Raw genomic sequence first — 25782 nt, forward strand, 5'->3', positions numbered from 1 at the left:
AGGTGAAGCCAGATGCCACAGAGAACGATGAAAAAGAGCAACACTCCCACTGCTTTCTCCAGTTTTTTTTTTTTTAATATTTTATTTGTTTATTCATGAGAGGCACAGAGAGAGAGAGAGAGAGAGGCGGAGACACAGGCAGAGGGAGAAACAGACTCCATGCAGGAAGCCCGATGTGGGACTCCATCCCAGGTCTCCAGGATCACGCCCGGGGCTGAAGGCGGCGCTAAACCTCTGAGCCACTGGGGCTGCCCTCCAGTTTTTGTTTTTAAACTAGTTCAGGTTGATTTTACTACCACCCAAAGATTTATAACTAATGCAATCCCAAATTTATCAAGCCCCTTATGTCAAAGAACAAAAAAAAAGACAAATGTGAAAGCATAGGTCACACTGGGAGAATCACCGTGGATCCAGCCCAAATGGGAATGTAACAGAGACAAGCCAATTGTTGGCCACACCCATTTCCTCTTTTTTCCCTGAGCTCACAGACTACATTTCTCTGTCTCTTTTGTCATTAGGTGAAGCAAGATGACTGAGCTCTAGCCAATGAACTGTGAACAAATGATATGCACTGCCTCCCTCACACAACTCTCCATGCTTTTTCCCCTTTGGCAGCTTGATGCAAAAGGACAGTGTGACCTTACCAGCCAGGCACTGAAGACAGTAGAGCCACAAGACAAAGAACTTGGGTTGCTGCATCACAACAGGAGAAATCACCCATTGGCAGGAACACCTGCTTTATGGCAGATGTTAGCTTAACCTAACTCATCCAAGGGAGTGGAAGAAAGCATTTTATGCTAGATTACCCATTGGTGGGTCTTATATACCTCCTCTTTTGATCCTCCCTGCAGCTGATGAGGCACTGAAACTATCCCCACTCAACAGAGGACTTATGCAAAGTTCAGAGAAGTTGCTGGGGAAGAGGATTCCAGGGCACTACCTTGCCAAGACCAGCCTCAAATACAGACTTCCTGATTCCCCGAGGCCCATTTTTTCCCACTGTGTTATACTGAATGCTAAAGATTCCATGTTAAACTGAACATATTAGCAACTTATCTAAATCTCTAAACTACTAGGTTATAAAAAGATGAAAGGAAGGTGATCCTCCCTCAAGACAACTTTGTCATCCCATTTATCTCCATTCCTAGTGTTCAGTCAAGAACATGACACAAAGAGAGACCTTTCCATTTGCTGAAAAGGTTTTAAAGTCTTACCAAGAAACAAAAATTTAAGTACACATCACATTAGAGTTAGAGACCAGCAAAAGAGATGTTGGGTACATCTTTTAAGGGTAGACCAACCACAATAAGAGTAATTTCATCAAGTGGAATTTACTTAAATAACATTTTAACAATTCAATTGCACATTGTAGGTAAATGAGCTGTAGCAATATTAGAATTCAGAGTTCTAAGAATACCTGGCAACTTAAACAGGCATCTAATAATGTAATACTGAGGAATGAAAAATAAAGCATGTTGACTTTCAAGATGGGATGTTTTATTTGCACTTAAAAATACAACTTCTAAGATGGCATCTGTTTTCAAAAATGTCTTAAATGTTAAAAATATGCTACAGGAACTGTTGTCTTCATGTTGAAAATGTAGATGTCATATCAGCAATAGCTTACAAATCATAGGTGATAACATTAACACAAAATCAGCAAGCAAATACTCATGGGGAACACAGTTTTTATATTAAAAATATCAGAAGTTCACAGTTTTCTTCTTTCTTTCTGACTTACATTGATAAAATGCTTTTATAGATATAATCTATTTCACTTTCTGGTACCAGATCCAATGCCTATTTGATCAGCAGATGGATGCTACTAACACATTCATCTTACATAGAACTCTTACATCTTAAATTTCTAAAAATGTCTTGCTCTGTAAAACTGTGACCACTGGGAATGGAAAAAGATATGAAACTAACTTCAAGTGTAATGAGAAGAGAAAGAGGGAAGATAAAATGTTGGCAATTTTTACTAATAAAACATTGAATTATAAAGTACATTCCACAGGAAACCACACACTGATTTACAAAGTCTATGACCTCTATTTTTGTTTCATCCAAATGAAAGTGAAAAATATACATTTTTGAAGAATTTCAAAATTCACCTACCTGGCAAGGTAAAATTAAAGGTTTTTAGGTAAGCAGATCACAAGACAGGTTTATTTTGTTTGTGTTTTAAGGCAAAGCAAAATTTCCCAAGTGAAATACCTACAAAATAAATTTGCTTTAGAAATAAATTTCAGTAATAAAATAATACTTCTCCCTTATTAAATATATATTTTACCTTTACATCTGATTTAGCAACTTGCATCAAAAAATTCAAGAGTTCTATGAATATTTGCAAATAAATACTTAAAACACTAGCATATAAATGCCTCAGCTGGTATTCATTCAGGTGTTTGGATGTCAACAGTTAGCAATGGGGAAAAAATAATAAATAATAAGCTACTTAAAAATTTTCCCCTTAGACAACATGAGAATGTGACATACTGGTTAAGAATGAAGTAATTTTTCTGGATAGCACATATCAGTAGAACATGTGTGTTCTCCTTTTGCAAATCAAAATACCCAACCATACTGTTTTCTTCAGCCATTAAATCAATAGCCTAAGATTCAAAATGTTTATCGTAATCTCTCTTTTTGTGTAAACCATTTCTTTAAAAAAACAAATCACTGCATAGAAAGCAACTGTTTACTATGAAGAATAAAATCATTTCAGGTAAAAAGTAAAGTAATTAATGGAAATTGTTTAAATGCATTTACTAAACTGGAAACTTATTTCCAATAAAGATAAGAATGAATTAAAATGTCTGTATGATTTCCCAAGCAGGGAGTGTCATCCCTTCAAATTGAGGATGATCTTCCAGCATTTCAAAATAACATAATTTCTTTAAAACTGAAATGATAAGCAATATTCTTTAACATATTTATTGGATCCAATTTCTCTGGTTATCAGTTCTGTTACACTGAGACCAACTTTTTTTCCTAAATAATGTCAAACATACTACCAATAATTAAAACAAATTTACTAGAAAATGTTAAGTAGCAATAAAACAAAAGTGCCCACTGGGATATGCCAGCATCCCGTACATTCATCATTTAAATTGTATTTCTAAGAACTATTGGATTAACACACAAGGTGTATTGTATATTAATATACAAGATTTACTTTATAAAGCTTAGTATTATACTTCAAAGTACCTTGAGATTTCCTATTAAATACCTGATCTGTAGGCATCAGTATGCATTCTTTATTAAATACAGTGAGAGGGCTGTTTTGAATTTTCCATGCAAGGTCATGTTACAGCATTAATGTGCTGATACATTTATAAACTGGACAGAATGGGGGTTGGACTTCCACCAAAGCTGGATCCACCTACCCCTTTGGGATGGATCAGGCCAAGAACCTGCTCAGCCTCTGAATCCACTAAACAGTCTTGCATCATTTCTTTCTGCAATTTTCAAGTCATAAGCAGATTGGAATGGACTTCCACGCCATCAAAATCAGACAAGAATTGCTCCACAGAGAAGGTATTTTCCCCCATGATAAATTCTGATATGTCCTTCCTTACATTTCAATTTCAACAATCTGAAACAACTAAGTCTAATAGCAGATATAAAAAAGACAAAGCTATCAACAATGGGAAGCAGGAACAAGGTTTCAAACAAGCAATCTAATATGTAAAGAAAAATATATAAATAACTGGTCTGCAGGAAGGGAGACAATCTGGAGAAATATCTGCATTCTTTCTGAAAGAACAAAATAAAACATTGTCTACTTCATATTTATAAACTGTTTTTTATCTACCTGCCTATCTGGTCTAAAGATGTCTACAGAGAATAAAAATGTCAATTACATGAAGACATATCACTTAAGTATATCATACACATTAAAAATATTAGTAATAGGCAGCAAAAGGCTTAAAATATATAACTTTAAATAAACTATCTGCCAAATTATTCTATAAGTGGGTAACCAGTACCTAATATTCCTTAAATAGTCATACAGGCATAGCTGAGTCATGTCAATGGGTGAAATTTTCATGAGCTGAAACATTAATGCTTCAACACTGGATGCCAATTCTTCAGAATAATGTTAATCTTAGAAAATATTATTTTAGGGGCACCTGGGTGGCTCAATCAATTAAGCATCTGGCTCTTGATTTCAGCTCAGGTCTTGATCTCAGGTCATGAGTTCAAGCCCCATGTTGGGCATGGAAACTACATATATATATATATATATATATATATATATATATATATATATATATATTTTATATATATAATATATATGTTACACACACATATTATTTTAATCATAAAATCTACTAACATCTCAAGGTGAGTCACTCTACAACTCTAACAGTTTGTGTTGTTGCATCTGAAAAGCAAGGAATGTCTATAAAATAAGACTAAAAAATGTTAAAAATAAGGTCTCAGTCTAGTATTTAAGGAGCTCTGGGAGAGTGGAGAAGAATCAAAGATGACCTTGATCATCTGCAGAACAAAATGATGAAATGAAAGTTTATGAGCAGTTGAACAGAAAAAGCAATCCTCAAAGATACATATTTAAACCAGAATTGAAAATGCAACGATGGTGATTGAATGATCATAGTAGACAGCAAGTAAAAGCCAGAACTCCAGGAAACATGCTTTCAGGGGCCCTTACTTTAAATAGGACTGCAGCATGTATAAGTGAGCACTTCCTGACACTAGCAATGTTTCAAGTGCTCGATAGTCCCATGTGGCCAGTGGCCACCATACCAGACAGAGCAGGACAGAGGAAACACCATCCAGAGCCAAGATGGGTAGGGGAGGAGATAATTTCCCAAGATCCATTCCAGGCCCGATGAATCACATAATCTCAGGGCATCTAAACAATCACTAGAGTTTTCACTAACTCATTTTAACTAAATGCATTTGAATTTATGATTTATAAAGATAGAATAGGAGAAAAACAGAAATATGTAAAAAGGGAAATCAACAAAGAATTAGAGTAATGCCAGAAATTTTTCCAGTTAGTCACAAAGACCTTTTCAATTATTATTTTCAGTGTTAAAGGAAGAAAAACTTTAACCAGAAAATATCAATAGACAAAGAATCAATAGATTCATTTTAAAAGAAGGATGAGAAGTAGATTCATAATGGCCAAAGGGACTATTATTGCCTATCATAATGTAACTACATCTACAGTAGCTTCAAAAGAAGAAATACTCACTTGTCTTTGAAAGCGGGGAAACCTTCTTTATACACATCCAGTGAGTTGAACCCCTCTTCAGTGCTTGCTTCAGTAGTACAGATACTAAAATTGAAGCTCTTATCAAAGACCCATAGAGTGACCTCAAAGTTTAACTGTAAGTTCCCAGGCCAGGTAAGAATGACATCACATAGCTCTGCTAACCTGCTTACTTTGCCAAAGAGGAAGTTATGTTAGATTGCTTCAATGATTAAAAATCTTCCTTGTCGCAGATTAATTTGAAATTCACCTCCCTACAGCTTCTACCCACTTATAGATGAAACAGAATCAATGAGCTTCCTTTGTCTTGAGGCCTTCTTGCATCCAGGAGAGGCACAAAAACATTAAAATATACATCCATGTAAGAGTCAATGTAGTTATTCTTCCATTAATTATCAAGCAGAAATAGTGCCTTTCTTGTTACAGATCCTACAAAGCATAACCTCTACTTGAGTCTTAAATTTATACAGCACTAATCAGAACCCTGGCTCTCCATTTAAAAAAAAAAAAGAATGAAAGAAAAATTATACCAAAAACTACACAAATTGCACAAACTGTCAGACACACTGGCAGTCCAAACCTGTCACATATGCCCCTCAAAACATTAGATAAAATATTGTCACTTCAACACTCATTCTTCACAAAGCAGCCTGAATCCAAAGTAATTCCAAAAATGCAATATTAGCTGGTGCCATATGAAACTGGTGCAACCAGGGTATCATGAACAGGCCAGGAAACAGATACTTATTTGTAGCATTAATGATATTACAACAATTAAACAGTCAATGGATAGAGTATCCAAATTACCAGGTAACTATAAAAAGATTAGGAGGTAAAAATGAAAACAAAATAAGAAAAAAATAACAAAGGAAAAACATTATGATAGGAATTTCCTTTATATTTGTTTGGTAATGCAGATTTAAAACAATATAAAAATAACCACCATAGCTTATATTGTTTTCAAATTTCGCCAGAAAGATACGTTTTTACTGACTTTTGCTCTGCCCTGCAGCTTCTCACAAAAATATGGGAGTTTATACTTTAAAAAAATAACGCTACCAAAGCTCTTCTAAGGAATTCATAAACTATTTCTCAAATTGTATACAAAATAGTTCTGACACATATTTCACTGCTGATATTTTAATAACAGTTCATTTTATTTCCTCTTGTCTGGACCTAAAATAAAACTACATAATTCATATTAATAGCACATAGTGAGAGCTCCCACCATGCTGTCTGAAGGTCTAGTTCTCTAACTCAGGTTGTATTAATCATCTTCCTTTGGAAACATACCCTCAGTATTGGTCAAGAATTAGTACCTTAAAGAAAACAAGACCAAAATTCCTGCTGGGTACCGACTCATGTAGTAGGGAATGAACAGCAAGGAGCAAATTCATAATCTGGGTTATTGTCAGTGCCAAACACAAAAATAAATTTAAAAGTGTTTGAATTTCTGCACTTCTTTCATTTCACATCAGAGACCACACACTCAGCCAAAATTTTTGTGTTGATATTGTAATCAGTGCATAAAAACCCTAATTATTACAGCAACTCATATATTCACATAGCCTTTCGCAGTTTACAAAAAGCTATCTGTGCATTGTCTAACTGAGCCATCACAAGCACCAAGCAGTATGTCACCATCCCCACTGGGGAAACAGAGTCACAGAAAGAACGAATGACTTATTCCACATCAAGGAACTATTGACTACCAGAGTTGAGCTCCAGACTCCCAATCTGAGGCTATTCTGTTTAGCGGCAGAGGTTTCCATGATAGGTTACTCTTCAAAATAGAATAGAAATGGGACCAAACGCTGATTTATGGATCCATGAATGGTTTCTCTTCACCCTGGATGCAATCCTGTCATTAGCCCCAACAATGTACAAATGGGGGGAGTAGGAGTAGGCAGAGACAATTGTAAAATAACACACGCACTTTGTGGTGATAGTTTGCGTTAAACAGTTGGACACTGCTGAAAATACCTATTACACAGACTCACAGTTATAAAACTGAAAGAGACCTTGAAAAGTCATCTGTTCTTTTTTCCATTTCACAGATGATGAAAATATGCTGATGCAGAGAACGGGGATCTCCCTCAAGGTTACCCCGGCGGCTGCTAAGCAGTAACAGAACAAGGCTTGCTTCCACATTTGGCCCTGATTGTGTTTCCCCGGTAAAGGACTAAGCACAGCCCAGATATTTAGAAGGAACTATCACAGTGCTAGACAGATTAGAAAACTAGATCTCACCAGCATCATGAGTATAAAAATTATTGATATTTTACATTATCATTTAAAGCAGCAGGAACTTTGTTTCCTATAGAAAAAAATAATCAACATTTGCATTTTAGACTTTCATTGCTAAGGTTGAGGATAATTTCTAAAATATGACTTTTTCTTCCCTTTAGATACTTTTTTGAAGTTTGTTATTATAATAGACTTAAGTACATTCAAAAAAAGAATAGTCATTCAAAAATGTTACCATCTTTAAGTTACGTGAAGAATAAAAAAAAAAGAACCCAAAACCTAATAATATTTCATCATCTTTTCTGGATAAAGTTCCCTTCAACCCATTAAGGACATTATCCTGTCCCTATTCACACACACTACCTGTCTTATTCAGGAGACTTCAGGTTATTGTTAATCTATTTTGAATGTAGGTGATTTTTATTTTCCCTCTTAATTAAATTCAAATACTAGCCAAATCTAAAAATGGCCCAACTTATAAGCCATTTGCTACTTAAACATTGATTTCCACATTAAAAAAATAATAATCTAATCAGACTTTATTGTACCTGTGAGTCCTTTAAAATACTTCTTCATTCTCCAAATCTAATATGAAATTATTTTTGGAGAGGCAAAATATAAGAATTTTCTAGATAGTACTGAACATTGAACATCATTTCATATGAAAAAAAAAACCACATTTACGCAGACCAACAGTAAACCACACAGATAATAGAAAATATTGACAATAAAATTAATTTTTTGTCTCTCGTTCAAAAGATCATTTTCCACTTTAATACAAGGTCTAATCTATAGCAGATGCCATTGCTAACTGAGGCAAAACTCCATCCTTCACATTCTGATCAATCGGAGGAAGTTTTTTTCCAGAGGTGAAGAGCTGCCTGAATTCGGAAGTGTAGTCTGGACTCCATGGAGTAATCTTTGTAGTTGTTTCTAAAGATAATAACAATAAAATTGTAATGTCAAAATTGTTTTGTATCCAAGGGTAATACTACCACCTCCCCTTCTTCTCATCTTTATTCCTTATTTGCTTCCAAACGTGAATAAGCAGCAGATTTGTTAAAATGTAGATTCCGATCCTGTGACTGAAGGAGGGTGGCAATATTCTGTATTTCTAGAAGCTTCCTGGCAGTGATTTGAAAGTCATACTTTGAGTACCAACTTTCTATTTAATGACCAAACCACTCAAACAGAAAGAAGCTTATGAAGAGGGTTTAACAAATTCTGTAAACTATTCCTAAATAGTTGACCTCCTTTTCTAAACCAAGAATTTTAAGGCAGCCTCACATTAACATGATCAATTACCATTCCTCCTGCAAAGAAATCTTTCTGAAACTCTCATGCAACAACTACAACAAAGAAAAGGATTATGTGGTGACATCAAAGTTACTTACTCCAATTCTCACAGGCAAATTAGCAATGGTTTGGCCAATAATTATTGTGTGACAATGTCAGAAGAGGCCACAGAAATCCATGGATTAATTAAAAACTTTACTTGGATCATCCAAGTTCGCTTCTGTCTGCTAGAATTGTTAAGAATCAGCAGAACAGAATGGCTTTTGACTTTGGGCTCCTGCTTTCATACACTGCCTTGGCCCGTGGATGACCTGTAACCCCTTTCTTTGCAGTAGCAAAGCCTTCTTGTTATAGCTCTTCATTTTCTAAGAGCTGCTCACTGATAACCTGGATAAGGGTTATTATTCACAAGATGTAACTGAACACTTTCCTAAATGTCTGGCCACTAATTTTAGCAACTTTGTGAATCTCCAATTGCAAAAGGGAAAGTACAGACAATTGAAAGTTTTGAAATTACTGGGAAATCTGTTTAAGGTGGCTTCATTAGCACTGGCTTGAGTTAGTGGTGACTTGTGATCACTGATGGTCTTCCTTTCTAGTAGTTAATTGCCAGTCTTTTGTTTTCATCATTATAAATTTGTCTTACTGTGCACTGCTTAGGTAACACCAAGTAGGTCCAAATAATGAATACTTCCAACAACAGTAACAATTGTTCCTAATTTTCCAATAGCTGGATTTGAAGGTACATATAGGGCAGCCCGGGTGGCTCAGCGGTTTAGCGCCACCTTCAGCCCAGGGAGTGATCCTGGAGACCTGGGATCGAGTCCCACGTCGGGCTCCCTGCATGGAGCCTGCTTCTCCCTCTACCTGTGTGTCTCTGCCTCTTTCTCTCTCTGTGTGTCTCTCATGAATAAATTTTTAAAAAAATTTAAAAAAAAAATGAAGGTACATATATGTCAGTTGAAATATGAGTCATTCTCACTTTCAACAAATTAGCTTTAAAAGTGACTCACTCTGATATTACCCTTAAAAAAAAAATAAGCAGCAGCAGCAGCCACCTTTCTCGGCTCCATGAAGCAGCTTCAGGGAGCTTCCTTCCTGTTACTATGCTTTATTCACAGCAAAACATCCTGAAAAGTTACTTAAAGTAGCTGACTCCATCGCCTCCCCTCACTGGTCAAAGTCATTGATGATTGTCATGCTGTCAAGTTGAGCAGCCACTTCCCTGGGCTCACCTTGCCTGACCTCTCAGCAGTCATTGTCACAAATGACCACTCTCTTCTCTTTGAAACACTTTGTTCACTTGGCTTTCCTGGGTGTCTTCCTAACTCACTGGCCACTTCTTCTTAATCTTATGGTTTCATTTCTAAAATGGTGGGATATCCCAAGGCTCTGTACTGGACCTCTTTCTCTAGCTATATTATTTTCCCAGAATGATTTCATCAAGTATCATGGCTTTAAAATATCACTGTCTCTGTGCAGGTGACTTTGAAATGTCCACATTCAGCCTTGATGTTTCCACTGAACTCTGTGCTTGTATATTTGACTGCCAATCCATCATCTCCACATGGACAACTAATAAGCACCTCAAAATCCCATGGTGCTAAACATAAGTATTTTTTTCTCCTTTCCTGGAGCCTACTCTTCTAAGCATACCCCATTTTGATAAAGAGCATCATTTACCACCTAAAGGCTCAACCCCCCAGTTTAGAAGATTCACAGCTGTGGCTTCAGCCAGGAATGCTCCCCACCCAGTCTTCTGTGATTGATCTTCCCAAGACTGATTTTAAATATGCAAATCTCAACTACAAGATCATCTCCTCAAGAAATCTTTCCAGATTCAACCCATTTTAAGGTAATACCCAGGGACTCTTATCATATTATATAAATCTCAGGAAAGCGTATACCATTGCTGGTTTTCCTATTTGTTTGTTTATTTAACATCTCCCTTGAATTAAGCAAGGGGAAATGTTGCCTGTTTATATATAGATGTCTGTCTGGAGCCTTAATAGTGTCTGGCACATAATAAGTGCTCAATGCATACTCACTGAATTTGAATAAATGAACAAACCAATGAATCACTAGGCTTAAAGCCATTATGTCATTCTTTCTCCACTGTAAGAAGTACTCAAGGCAAATAGATCATGGCGTTTAAGTGAGCTGTGATCACAAGTCTGAGAGCCATTGCCTAGTAGAAATGAAAATGCTCTGAAATTACCACAGTGAACAGAAAGAAAAGAGAGCCAGGGAAAGATACAGAGGGCTTCTTCCAATCAGTGGCTCTTCAAGGCAATGAGAGATATAGTTGAATACACCAGGGGGTCAGCAAATTATGACCAAAATATTGGCCAAATCCAGATACACTCATTTATTAACATGTTTTCTATGGCTGCTTTCAACACAATTAGAAGTTGCAATGAGACCTTATACTGTAAAACCAAAAATACTTACTACCTGGCGCTTTACAGAAAACATTTGCTAATCCCAATACAGAAGAGAATAGGTTAGAAATCTGTCATAGAGATGCCTATAATCACAACATTTGTACACAGTCACAGGGTCAGGCATTAAAAAGCTTGGAAATAGCACAACTACAGCAAGAGTCATGAGCATAACATTATTCCTCATTTTTCAATAATGTTTTAACTTCTAAGTATATAATATTAATGCTGTGGTTATACTGGTATCAAAGTTCCTGACTTCATAGCAAGCAGGAAAAGCTGCCATTGTCACTCACCTTGCAGTTTCTAGGGTCTTTATGGCCTTATCAATTTCCCCTTGGCTTTTGTACAAAAAGGCCAATTCAAACAGGGTAAATGGTACCAGGTAGTGGTCATACTTCAGTAGCTTTTCACTGAAAGAGTGAATAAAAAGTGACTAAGTTTTAACAGAACAAGAAACAAATCATTCTTTTTCAACAATACACTTTCCTCATTCCTCAGGAAACAGGTACAGCACTAAGCCTATTATCAGAGAGAACTGTCATTATATAGTCAAGGAATCTAATAAGCTATGGCAATAAATAGCATGTTTTGAATAATTTATCTTCTATTTTATTCCTTAATCTAAACTCAGCACTGAGCATTGTTTACACCTCTTAGGAAGATGAATGCGTGCAGATCTTCAAAGATTAATCCTGGAAAGGACATGGTCATCCTCCTAAAAAAGGACTGTGTTCATGAAATGACTCCATTTAGAAATAAGAACACTATTACTTTATATTGTTAAGTCTCATAAGGCTAAAAAAAAAGGTCAATAAGGAAGTGATTAACACTTCTGTTTTCAGCAATATTATGAAGTCTAACCATAAAATATCAAGAAGCAAAGATATTTGTTTTTTGTTTAAATTAGATAATCTTTTTTTAAAGATTTTATTTATTTATTCATGTGAGAGAGGGGAGGGGGGGAGAGAGAGAGGGCCAGAGACACAGGCAGAGGAGAAGCAGGCTCCATCCAGGGAGCCCGATGTGGGACTTGATCCCAGGTCTCCAGGATCAGGCCCTTGGCTGAAGGTGGCGCTAAACCGCTGAGCCACCTGGGCTGCCCAATCAAAGATATTTGTAAAGTAATGCCTTCCAAATGCATAGCTCAGATCACAAGAACATAAGAAAAATTCTCAAACTGAAAATAAAACAAAGCCAGAACTCTAAGTATATGGATGATGTCAAAGCAGTCCTGGGATCTGCTTTGGCCTTAATCAACCAGGGCTTTATATTTCAATGTCCATGCTTATAAAGCCTTGAGTCCACATAAGAGCAGAGACTGAGACCTCTATATAAAGCTGGGGCCATTCTCCAACAGAGAAAGGGTGGATTGGCATAGGAGGACTACAAGGACAGTTGGCTCCTCAGCCTGCACTCCAGGTTAGAAGGGGGAAAATGTATTCCTTGGGAAATTAATAACCAATTGGCCTGTCCTCAAATGAATTGGCAGTTCATATTTATATGGCCCAAATGACCCAAAGACCTCTAAGCAATGACATTAATATGAAAGTAATCCTGGGCTGAAAAAGCTTTGGGGGCACATGGCAGAAATAAAAACAAAAATCACTTTAGAGAGTCTTCAGTCCTAGCCTCAAAAGTGTCTCAAGATAAAACCTATTGAAGGGGAGCTCACGATCCAAAATTACAGAAAAAAAAAAAAAACAAACAAACAAAATTACAGAACACATGAGCAAACAATTCACTGTAGATTCGATAAACATAACAGCATAGCACAAATGGGTCATACTTTTGATCCTTCTAGAAACACCAGTAAAACTGAACTCAATGTATACTTCTTTTACTAAAAAAGGGTGGTATTAATTTGGGAAATAGACATGGTTTCTTTCCTCTTATAAGGACACCTGTGTTTAGGGTGAAAATAGTGTTTAGGGATGCCTGGGTGGCTCAGTGGTTGAGCATCTGCTTTTGGCTCAGGTCATAATCTCAGGGTCCTGGGATCAAGTCCCGCATCAGGTTCCCCACAGGGAGCCTGCTTCTGCCTCTGCCTATGTCTCTGCCTCTCTCTGTGTCTCTTATAAATAAATAAATATCTAAAAAAAAAAAAAAAAAAAAGAAGGAAAACAGTGTTTAGTTTTCATGGAATTCAGTGTTCCCCTTAAACACTAAGTGCAAATGCATAAAGCCATGTTCTACCGAGGCTACAAATTTGCTCTCAAAGGACAAAGAGAGCATTACTGGATTCTCTTCCTGGTAATGTCAAACACTAGCAGCGAGAGAAAACACATGACTTTCTCACAGTAACTCCCTGGGAAGTTACTGCACTCAGCTGGGCTTTCTTGCTGGTCGGTACCTTTGGATGACGTGATTGAAGCAGAGTTCAGCTTGCAAGGGCCGCTGCAGGTTCTTCAGACAGCATCCCTTCAGCAGCTTCACCAAGCACTCATCATCCACAGAGTAGTCACTTATATCTTAAAACCAAACAAACAGAAAGCACACACAAAAGGAAAAACACTTTGAAAAATCCCAAGTTAGAGGGAGAACTAATAGCTATTTAGGTTTCAGAGGGATCACTGAAAAATAAGGAGAATATTTCTAGCATTTGTTAAGCCTTACTTAATAAAACACAATGAAAGTATTTTAAGTTAAAAGAAGAATGAGTTACCACATTTCTACACCATTTTATTAAAGAAGTTCAACTCTCTCCACTTAAAACTCTTCAGGTGCTCATTCTCGGAGTTACGTGACCTTAGATATAACAAGAGGAAATCTAAACTCTGAGGAAAGGAAGAGCTTTATTAATTCTATAAAAGGTAAAGCAGCAAGAAGCAAGAAGGCTGCCTCCTCCTCCTGTGGTTCTGGCATCTAACTGTGCTGGTTTCATGCAGGAGAGGATAACACTTCCATATGGAGAAGCAGATGGCTTCCTACCCATTAAAAATTCAGGAAGTAGGATACCCTTTCCAGATCATTCTGTTTACAACCTATCAATTTTCCCAGGTTATGTTCTTTTGGGGGTAAATTCTTTCATAAAATTAGACAAAATGGTTCTGAAGTACATGCAAGGTACCTAAAACCCTCACAAACTTGCAAGTGCTTGAGACCAATGTAAAGGTTTTTCTTTTACCATGTTTTCCCTTTCAAAAATGACTCTGCCTTCTCCAGCCCAAAGCTATAGAATATTAAACGAAAGGAACCGTATTATGTATGACATCAACCTGACAAAGGTAGCCATTTCACATCTATCACTCTTGAATTTGGGAGCTCGTGCAAGTTACTGCAACAAAGTCATTCCCAAGACAGACTGATAATTTAAACAATTCAGGCTGTGACAGTACAAGGGGTGCAGGGGAGTAAACCAAACCAATGAGGCCTGGGAGTCCTCATATTGAGATCCCCCTGGCTTTCAGTACAAACCTCAGAAATTACCATTAACACATGCTGGGGTTTTGGTTAGTACATTGCTTGCTTATGGGAGGTTAATGATGCTACCTAACCAACTGGAAGGGAATCACTTTATTTCTAGGTGAACACAGCTGATATTCACCTCTCTGGTCTGAGCTCTGATGGTTCATTCACCAAGAAAAATCACAGATATCAACATCTTATGTTTCCTATTACTTAAGGACCATTTTTCAATCCCGTGCCCCCCCACACACAAATATATCTATGCTTCTAATCATGGATACTCGCTGACATGTATGTATGTGTATACACACACACACACACACACACACACACACACAGACATATACACACAAGAAGCAGCATCTTTCCAGGCCTAGAATCAAACCCTGAGGGTCCATCCTGGATGCTGGTTTTAGTATCATTTGTGTGCATTCTAATGAGTTCTGTATTAGCATTTTATGAAGGTTAGTCTTACCATAAACTTCTGGTGCTCAGTGAATGATGGTTTTACTGAGGAACAGACACAGCATTATGGAAAATTAAAGTACCAGTAAAGCCGCACTTAGTGTTTATTTGGATCATGAGTTAAGGATGTGGAAAATTGGCCCCGAAGATACCACCTTCCTCCAAACCTTAGCAAAACCATTATTTCCTCTGACCGCAGAGTACTCTGTCAGATGATTATTTTCCCTTAAAATCTGAGTGCTTTATCATGATTCTCAACCTCATGGGTGAGTTCACAGATGCGCATTTCAACACACAATTTCCATTTTACATTCCAAGAAAATTATACAGTAATGCTGCCAAAGCACATTTTCATCATAAAAGATCAGCTTAACTTAATAAAACAGAGGGTAGGCTGATGAAAAAGAAAGTTTGAAGCCCAAACTACAAAAATACCCACAGTGAACTTTTTAGAAACTAGCCGAAATGTACCAAAGGAAAAATTCAAAAACAGGTTTAGAAAATGAAAAGCCATAAAGTAGCATTTTCCCTTTTATGTAACCCTGATTGTGTTTGCTATATTATTTCACAAAGCAAATTAACTGCAACAAAGAATCAGAGAAGAACTGCTGTACTGACTTTTGGCTACATGTTGAATTTAGTTAGATTTCAAACAGAACATTAATGGAATTAGTAGCAGACACTGACTCCAGGCATATTACACTAAGTGTTCTTTTCTTATTAAACTATCTTTCCCTTTGTATCCATAACCGGCCTTTCATAACCACATTGTCAGAGTAGAATACTGACTGGATCTTCTATCATCTTTTACTTTAGAGACATTTGCCAAGGGGAGAAGAAGCAAAAACTCAATTTCCCAAGACTGGGGAGAAAGGGGGTGAAGGTTGAAGTCACGTTGGGTTTACAACTTCATTTCACTTTTTCAGATTTTGGATTTTTTCCCCCGTTGCTCTGAAATAAGAGCTTAAATACTAAAAGGTCATTACTGAGAGGGATGGAGGGAGCAGAGAGGGAAATCTAGTAATTTTCCTGCATAACACAATGGACCTAGAAGATCCTTTATCATAAATTTCATGTACAAAATCTTCAGGAAGGAAAACTTGTTTTTTAAACCCAGAGGGAATGCATACAAAACTAGAAATGTACAAAGTACAGTGCATCTGCCTGTCTGAGCTTTCCCCAGTCCTCCTTGAATATCTCTAAGTCTATCATTTCAACAGATCATTAAAAGAGGAAGGAATTGGGCACCTGGGAGGCTCAATCAGTTAAGCGTCTGCTTTCAGCTCAGGTCATAGTCTCAGGGTCCTGGAATCGAGCCCCACATTGGGCGCCCTGCTCAGCAGAGAGTCTGCTTTTCCCTTTCCCTCTGCTCCTGTTTTCTCTCTTTCAGTCTCTCTTTCAAATAAATAAATAAATAAATAAATAAATAAATAAATAAATAAAATGTTTTAAGTAAAATAGGAAGGAAGGAATAGAGAGAGTACTCTGGTTTTCTAAACCTCTATTGCATTGTATATACTTAATCTAATACATATAATACTCCTTTACATTTTTCCCCCAACCAATAATGGGACAAAATAAACTTTGAGGTAAAGGCTGAAGAGCCTGCTCAAATAGAGAAAAACCCAGAGGTCCCTCAGGACTTCTTAATATACAAAGGCCCTACTCTCTGGTTATATTAGTCTATAGTACAAAGGATAGACATTCAAACTTCAGAATTTATTCAACTGAACCAAAGTCCTTACATTTGTAGGAAAACACAAGAAACAAGCTGGTCCACTTTTCTGGGGGGAAAAATACTCTACATATGTTTTTATTTAATAAAAAGAGTTTTTCCTTCACCTCCCAGTTTTTACATATCCATTTATTAAAAACATATCCATTTTCCCATTTGGTTTGTGGATACGTGGGTTTTAATTATAGATAATTCCGCTACTGGCAGGAAAAATGTTTTCTCAGTCTATCACAATTCTATATCTAGTATAGAAAATCTAAGAATGTTCAAATGAGCAAGTTAATAAAATGTAGCCAAATTAGTTGAACAAAAATGAATACTAAAATTTGTTTAAAAACCCAAATGGATCTTACAAGGTGCATTTTGTGAAATCTCATTTTTTCAGGTGAACTTTCATGGAGTTTCATTTCATCTAATTTCAAAATGATGTGACTTTATGTTGACTTTACATGCAAATCAAACTGAAATCTTTTTCCTTTTTGAAATTACTTCATGCTGAAAATAGTAAAGATCATCTCATATCCATTAAGATGACTACTACCAAAAAACAACAACAACAAAACCCCAGGATATTACAAATATTGGTGAGGATATAGAGAAATTAGAAGGTTGTGTGCTGCTGGAGAGAATGTAAACTGGTGCAGCCACTACAGAAAACACTGTGGTAATTCCTCAAAAAATTAAAAAAAGAAATGGTACATTATCCAGGAATTCTATTTCTGAGCATATAAGAACTGAAAGCAATTTCAAAAAATATTTACATACCCATGTTCATATTAGTATTATTTGCAATAGCCAAAAAGTAGAAGAAACTCAAATGTGCAACAGTGGATAAATGGAAAAACAAAGTTTTATATCAACAAAGTGATATATACATTCAATGGAATATTATGCTTAAAAAGGGGAAAATTCTCACACATGCTACAACATGGATATACCCCATGGCCATTATGCGAAGTGAATTAAGCCAGTCCCAAAAGGACAAATAATGTAGGATTCCACTCATATGAGCAACCTAAAGGAGTCAAATTCATAGTAACAAAAAGTAGAACTGTGATTGCCAGAGGCAGTGGGGAGAGGGAAATAGCTATTTTTAATGGGTATGGAAAAGTTCTGGAGACTGGTTGCACAACTATGGGAATATACTTAACATTACTGAACTGTACAGTCAAAACTGGGTCACAGGGTAAATGTTGTGTTATATATAGTTTTTACTACAATTAAAAATTAAAAAGAAGGGCACCAGGGTGGCTCAGTTGGTTAAGCGTCTGACTCTTGATCTCAGCTCAGTTCTTGATCTCAGGGTCGTGAGCTCAAGCCCCATACTGGGCTCCACGCTAGGCATGGAGCCTACTTAAAAAAATAAAAGTAGGGACATCTGGGTGGCTCAATGGTTAAGAGTCTACCTTCAGCTCAAGGCGTGATCCTAGATCCCAGGATGGAGTCCCACATTGGGCCTCCTGCATGGAGCCTGCTTCTCCCTCTGCCTATGTCTCTGCTTCTCTCATTCTGTGTCTCTCATGAACAAATAAATAAAATCTTTAAAAAAAATACAATACAAAAACTTTTAAAAATTAAAAAGATAAAATTGTAAAAAGAATATTAAAGAAGCTTAATACAACTCTATACATAGAAAAACTATGCAGACAATGTAACAATAACGGAACATCTAGGACATACAAAGAAAGTCTAAAATGTCCATATAGTGAGTCTGTAAGTCTGTACTTCTACATACACTCCAACGGTTCTCTGTTAAATAGTAAAAACTTTGGATTTCTCTTTTGGATTACAGTTTATTGAGCCTTTTCATCCACTCGTTTCCCTGGTGCCCAGAAAGCAGAGAGTCCATGAAGATAAATAACTCAATATCACTCTACCTAAGTTCCAACTCATAAAGGGCTGAAGTTTAAAACTTTTCTGTAAGCGGCAGGAATAAGGAGAGAAAGGGAACCATGGTTCTTTTATAAAAATGCTGCCTTTGACATGAGAGAGTGACATTAACTCACTCTCCATCAATCGATAATCTTTACAGGTACCTTTTTTTCAATAGTAAAATAGAATATCCCATTTACCTGATCTTCCTGTGATTACCAGTTTATATTTCTTCCTGTGATTATCAGTTTAACTTGCAGAATGATTATTTGGGAGAACTGGGGTAGGGGGTACCCGTCTGTGGCCTCAGAACATCATTGCTTTTTGTTCTATTGGCTTCTTCTGCTATCCTGCCTGAAACTTTGACCTTATTAGCAAATAAGGCAATTGATTTACTTTCATTCTTTTATATTTCTTTTCCTTATTGGGGGTGAATCTGAAGCTAGAATTATTTCAAATACGGAAAGCAGCCTAAATGCCCAACAATACTAAAAGAGTTGACTAAATTATGATACATTAGCTCCATGGAGTGCTATGAAGCTTTTGAAATTATTATAGGAGCCATTTAACAACAACTTAAAAGGCTATGATAAAAATAGAACTACCATATGATCTAGCAATTCTACTTCTGGGTATTTATCCAAAGGAAATGAAAACACCAACTTGAAAAGGTATCTGCACCCTCATGTTCATCACAACATTATTTACAATAGCCAAGATATGGAAGCCACAAATGGATGAATGGATAAAGATAATGTAATATAGACATACCACAGACTATTTATTCAGCCATAAAAAATAAAATCTTGCCATTTTGCAACAACATGGATTGACCTTGAGAGTATTATGCTAGTAGTGAAATAAGTCAGACTTACAAAGACAAATACCATATGATCTCACTTATATGTGGAATCTAAAACAAACAAAACCAAACAAAAAAAAAACCAAGCTCATGAATTGGTGGTTGCCAGGAGTAGGGCATGGGAGGTAGGAGAAATGGGTAAAGAGAGCCAAAAGTATAAACTTCCCATTATAAAATAAGTAAATCATGGGGATATAATGTAGTATGGTGGATACAGTTAATACTGTACTGCATATTTGAAAGTTGTAAGAAAGCAGATCTTAAAAGTTTTCAACACAATAAAAAAAATTTTTGTAATTATGTATGGTAACAAATGTTAACTAGACTTATTGTGGTGATTATTACAGAGTCCACAAATATCGAATCATTATGGTAACATGTGAAACTAATATGTTATATGACAATTACAGTTCAATTAAGTATAATGTTACATGTCACACTTCACTTTTAAAAAGTATGATATATTAAGTGAAAAAAAAGTAGGCTAGTATATGCCCAGGTATACTCTGATTATAACTATAAAAATAAAGCTATGATGGAACAAATAAAAATTCTGAATTAATTGTTATAATAGCAAAAATATGGGTAACTTTTTTCACCTACATCTATCAATCATAATTGTGTTTAATTTTTTAACAATAATTATAAAGAAAAATCTCATTTAGCATTTCAGCCTCATTTTATAGCTCCAAATACAAAAATGAAACAAATGAGGTCCTCATTCCTGGAGCTATGTTCAATATTTAATTTCCCATGTGGAGAATATATTGAATATGAGGCTAGCCACTCTGTCAGTGCTCATCATTTTCCAGTTAAGAAATATGAATTAACTTATAATTTTTCCAGCCTTTTCCTGAATTTCTATGCCTTTTGCCATGTTTGTTACCACAGAAGTTTTCATTTTACTACTGTGGTTAGAACATTCCAAAGGATAAATGGTTGGGGAGGTTGGTAAGGAATACTACAAAAGGCTATCATTTATGGCATCATTTCTCAAAAGATAAATCTTCTGTTTAAGATAGAGAATTAGACAATGTCAGAGAAAGAAATCTTTGGATATTATCTGTGTATCTTTGGATATCATCACCCCATTTTAAAAGAAACTCGAGGCCTAGAATGATAAGGTATATTTCCCAGAGTTTCATGCTAGAGCTGGGACGGTAAGCCCAGATGGCCTGATTTTCCTTCTACTATGCCAGATGCTTCCAGGAAATGGAGCTTCCAGGAAACTGGAGAGGGGCCTCCAGTACAACCAGCAGTAATTAGTAAAAAAAATTCAATTGTAATAAAATTTCAACTTGAAAACAATCTTCTGTGTCTGCAAAAACATAATAGTCATTATAGAGCAAAAGAAGGCATGGAAAGAGTCACAAACTAAAAACCAGAAATGCACCCTAGAACTCTGATTGTTCATTTTTTTCGGTAACATTTATTTGGGTATAATTCACATACCATACAATTCACCCATTTGAAGCACACAGTTTGCTGTTGTACAACCAATACTATGGTCTTAGGACATTTTCATCATTCCAAAAAGAAATGCCATGCCCTTTAAAAGGTGTCACACACATACCCCAGTTCTCTATCCCTAGGTAATCACTAGCCTACTCTCTTTATAGATGTACCTGTTCCAAATATTTCACATAAATGGAATCATACAATATGCTGTCATCTGCAACTGGCATCTTTCACTTAGCCTCATGGCCCCAAGACTAGTCCATATTGCCCCAAATGTCACTCCTCTGACTACAATCATCCAGACCCTTGAAGCCCAAGTGTTTTGTCCTTATGATGTGTACAAATGAACATGGGCAGATGTGCACAGGGAAAGGGCAGGAGAGTGGTAATAAAAAAGATTTCCAGGCTTTACTTTTCATACTTACTTTCATTTTGTAAAGCAGCCTCAGCCTTTTCAACAGTGACCAACAGATTTTCAGAAAGGTCTTTTCTCTTGCTCACTACTGGAAAACCATTCCAGACATACATCATTTCCTAATGAGGAAGAATGAAAAGTCATTCACAATTATATGAGGTTATCCAATATCCTTTACAACAACACAACTATTCTCTTGGTTGCTAGGGATCTCAAGACAACATTCAGAAATCACTTTCCTTAACTTTCCTCATTTGGAGTGCAGTGAAGAGAATTTCGCCTTTTCTCATTTTATTATATGCCTTTTGCCTTTTATACCATGAAGTGATTCAATATATATAGTATATTATCTTTTTACGGAAAAATTTACTCATTCACTTATACATATATTGGTATTCCATCCTTTTGGAAGATAGTAGATTACGAATATAGTAATAGAGTATTTTTAACTGATCCTGTGAACAATTGTATTTGATAAAAATTTTGTTGTTAATTTTAAGTAAGGGGAAACATTTAAAAATATCTGCCAATTGTTTACATAAAATGTTTCCAAGGACTTCACTGGAAATGAACATACAAAATATTTTAATGGTTCTTTTATCTCATTAAAAACATGTGACAGTCCAGCAGTGCAATCCAACATGCAGAAAATGCATTCACTTAAAGCCATATGGCTGAATGACAGTCCCTGAAAATGTAAACTAATGATTTCTCATTGCAAATTATATCTCATAGGCTAACAGATGAGAATTTTTTGGACCAAAAGCAAATATGCTTTTGCTTGAAAATATTTTTCTAACTTCCCTGGTAGTATAGTTCATATTTTTAAGGGTATGAAATAAGCAGGGTAATTAGTATCTTCTTGGAAATAAATGAATTTTAAAATATGATAAAGACATTGAACAGCTTCTTACAGGCAGGTAGTGGAAATGAGGAAAATACATACGGATGGCAAAGGGGAATAACTGAATAAACTCTGGAATACAAAAAAGAAAAAAAAGAAAAAAAGAAAGAAAAGGAAAAAGTCAGGAAACCCCAAAGGACGACAACAGATGTCAGCTTGTACTTCATGGTTTTCCTGTGCTGACTACCCATGCAAAATCAAACCCCAAAGAGCCAGAATAATTTGATATATTCCGTACTTTCAAAGAAGTCTTCATTAAAACAAATTAGGTGGAAATTATGCTTTTTTTCATGAAGTCTTGTCTAAACAGCCTAACAATTAAGAATGTGGTGCTCTGGGGGGCACGTGGATGGCACAAGGCACAAGGTGGGTAAGCCCCTGACTCTTGGTATCAGCTCAGGTAAGATCTCAGGGTCCTGAGATCAAGCCCCATGTCAGGCTCTACACTGAGTGCAGAGTCTGCTTAAGATTCTCTCTTCCTGAGATCCCTGGGTGGTGCAGCGGTTTGGCGCCTGCCTTTGGCCCAGGGCGCGATCCTGGAGACCTGGGATCGAATTCCACGTCGGACTCCCAATGCATGGAGCCTGCTTCTCCCTCTGCCTATGTCTCTGCCTCTCTCTCTCTCTCTCTCTCTCTCTCTCTCTCTATGTGTGACTATCATAAATAAATAAAAATTAAAAAAAAAAAATTTAAGATTCTCTCTTCCTCTCCCTCTGCCACTCCTGCTCATGGTCTCTCACTGAAAAAAGTATGAGCACCACATTGTTGAATGACCACCCACTTAGGGCACCTGAGTGTTGGAAATGTGGCTAGTCCAAACTGAGATCTGCTCTAAAAGTAAAATACACACTAGATTTCAAATGATTAGTACAATAGAAAGGAATGTGAAATACCTCGTTAAATTTTTACTGGTTACATGTTCAAACAAACATTTTACATATACTGGGTTAAACAAAATATATTCTTAAAATTATTTGAATATTTCCTTTACTTTTTACAGTATTTGACCTCTTAATTTTTAATCTGGCTACTAGAAAAGATAAAATCAAATAAATGGTTTGCATTAGAATTCAACTCAACTTTAATTAAGCCAACTCACATCCCTGCCTGAGTTTCCTTATCTGTAAAATGAGACCACAGAGAGAAAGTATCCTCAACAGAGTTACTGTAAGAACCAAATGATATGTTTTTTAAAATAACCTTTCAGGGGCACCTGGTGGCTCAGTGGTTGAGAGTCTGCCTTTGTCTCAGGTCCTGATCCCGAGGTCCTGGGATTGAGTCCCGCACTGAGCTCCCCGCAGGGAGCCTGCTTCTCCTTCTGACTGTCTCTGCCTCTCTCTCTCTCTGTCCCTCACGAATGAATAAATAAATATTTTTTTAAGTAACTTTTCAAAAATATTAAATGATATATATTTTAAAATATAATGCTTAGAACATACTAACTAGTCAAAAAATTAGCTATAATTTTTATGATTATTTAATTATTAATAATTTATAAATGTTCACCTTACAAACACTCTTACAATGGCTCTTAATTGAGCTAAACTTCACAGCAAACATAAACTTCACAGGTGTGCTTCCTGCTGCTGTGAATGGACGATTTCTTTTATTTGTTTATTTATTTTTAACAATTTCTTTATAGAACACAAACAGTAAATAAATAAAGGCAGATACCAGGGCAGGGACGATGAGCTTCACTGGTGCAGGCAACAAGGCAGAGTAACGTCGAGACTTCCTTACAGCAAACTTCTCAGTAGGGATAGATTTCCCTGCAATTCTCTGCTTCAAGCTATCCACCTGTCTGTGAAGAACCCAACCCCAGCCCCAGAAAAAGGTCATTAGAACACATATGTTACTGATACTTGCAGTTTTCACAATGCACTCCCCACACCAGCAACAGCAGCAGCATCTGGAAATGTGTCCTAAACACAAACTTTCAGACTCCACCCCAATGGTGGAATGACCTAATATTAGTAATTCTAGAGCTGGGCCCAGCAATCTGGAGTCTAGTGAGCCCTCCAGGTGATTCAGATGCGTGCTCAAATGTGAGAACCACTGAGTAACACATACTTCTCTCTAGTTAACTTAGCTAGTGTATTTTTTTTATCAAATACAATCAAGAAAATCTAGATATAAAATTGGCAATGCACCCTAATGGTTATCACAGCAGTGTCTACAATAGCCAAAATATGGAAAGAGCCCAAATGTCCATCAACAGATGAATGGATAACACACACACAATGGAACACTATTCAGTCATCAAAAGGAATAAAATCTTGGCATTTGCAATGACATGGATGGAACTAGAGGAAATTATGCTAAGTGAAATAAGTCAGTCAAAGAAAGACAAATACCATATGATTTCACTCATATGTGGAATTTAAGAAACAAAACAATTCGATGCTATCATAGAGCAGACCTCAAGCTTTCTCCTGAAAATAAGACTGGTTACATGTTTCATGGAAATTGTTTTGATATGAAGAAAACTTATTCTGAAGTGGAAGAAAACAAATGGAGATTTAAAAGATTTCAACATATCTGAATATCCCATTCCATTCCATCGGCTGTGTGTGTGAAACAAGGACATGCATTTCACCAGTAAGAGGTGGCATTAATCCTACCACAGCATCCACTGATGTTGATTCTATAGTTAGTACACATGGTCCTATTTTCAAAAAGAGCTTCTAAAAAGAAGATAAAAGGGATCCCTGGGTGGCGCAGCAGTTTGGCGCCTGCCTTTGGCCCAGGGCGTGATCCTGGAGACCCTGGATCGAATCCCACGTCGGGCTCCCTGCATGTAGCCTGCTTCTCCCTCTGCCTGTGTCTCTGCCTCTCTCTCTCTCTGTGTGACTATCATGAATGAATAAAAATTAAAAAAAAAAAACTTTAAAAAAAAGAAGATAAAAAAAAAAAAAGGCTTGGTATTACCTTCAAATTTGCCCTAACAAGTCTTGAGGCTATCATTTCTCCTAACATGGGCACAGAATACAGGATTCCATGTAAAAGGTCTCATCATTAATTAGGTTTGAAGAATGTAACACAGCTTCTCTGCCCCTTCACTTCCTCCTCTCCAGTGGTCATCTCCTCTCTGCTACCAGAGCCTCTCGCCCCTGCAGTCATATCTTAGAGCATTTTTCCATTGCCTGCAACTTTTCTACCTTGAAGCGCAAATTCAAGCACACCACTCTGAATACCATTCTCTTCATTCTAAATTGGCTATTCTAGTAAGACTGCTGGTCTACTTGCTCTTTGCCCTTCTCCTGATCCACATCTCTCTCTCTCTCCATGTTCCTGCTTAGATGGCTTTGTCCTTTGACTCCTGCACACACTGTCCTAAGTCCTAAATGCCCTTGTCCACTGGCTAATTGCAACACTCATCTGATAAAACTGCAATCCAGGGTGAGGCTCAGTGTCTGTGTGAAAGCAGACTGGCA

General features: G+C 36.6%; 1 protein-coding gene across 9 annotated transcripts in view; it reads right to left on the reverse strand.

Moving 5' to 3' along the window:
- Positions 1-1475: 1475 nt before the first annotated feature.
- TTC39B (tetratricopeptide repeat domain 39B) overlaps positions 1476-25782 on the reverse strand; it is a 131011-nt gene continuing 106704 nt past the window's right edge. For 6 of the 9 annotated variants that reach the window (XM_077912019.1, XM_077912013.1, XM_077912014.1 and 3 more), the window contains 5 exons: positions 24023-24149; positions 21455-21563; positions 13583-13700; positions 11526-11642; positions 5228-8425 (listed from right to left, as the gene is read on the reverse strand). In XM_077912019.1, the coding sequence (XP_077768145.1) occupies positions 8335-8425; positions 11526-11642; positions 13583-13700; positions 21455-21563; positions 24023-24149 (562 nt within the window). In that variant the 3' untranslated portion in view covers positions 5228-8334. Of the gene's footprint in view, positions 3760-5227; positions 8426-11525; positions 11643-13582; positions 13701-21451; positions 21564-23548; positions 23693-24022; positions 24150-25782 lie in introns of those variants that run through there. The other 3 variants (XR_013387811.1, XM_077912018.1, XM_077912017.1) reach the window with 3 other exon arrangements.

This window comes from Canis aureus, chromosome 10, assembly GCF_053574225.1.
Source record: "Canis aureus isolate CA01 chromosome 10, VMU_Caureus_v.1.0, whole genome shotgun sequence".
Lineage (NCBI taxonomy): Eukaryota > Metazoa > Chordata > Mammalia > Carnivora > Canidae > Canis > Canis aureus.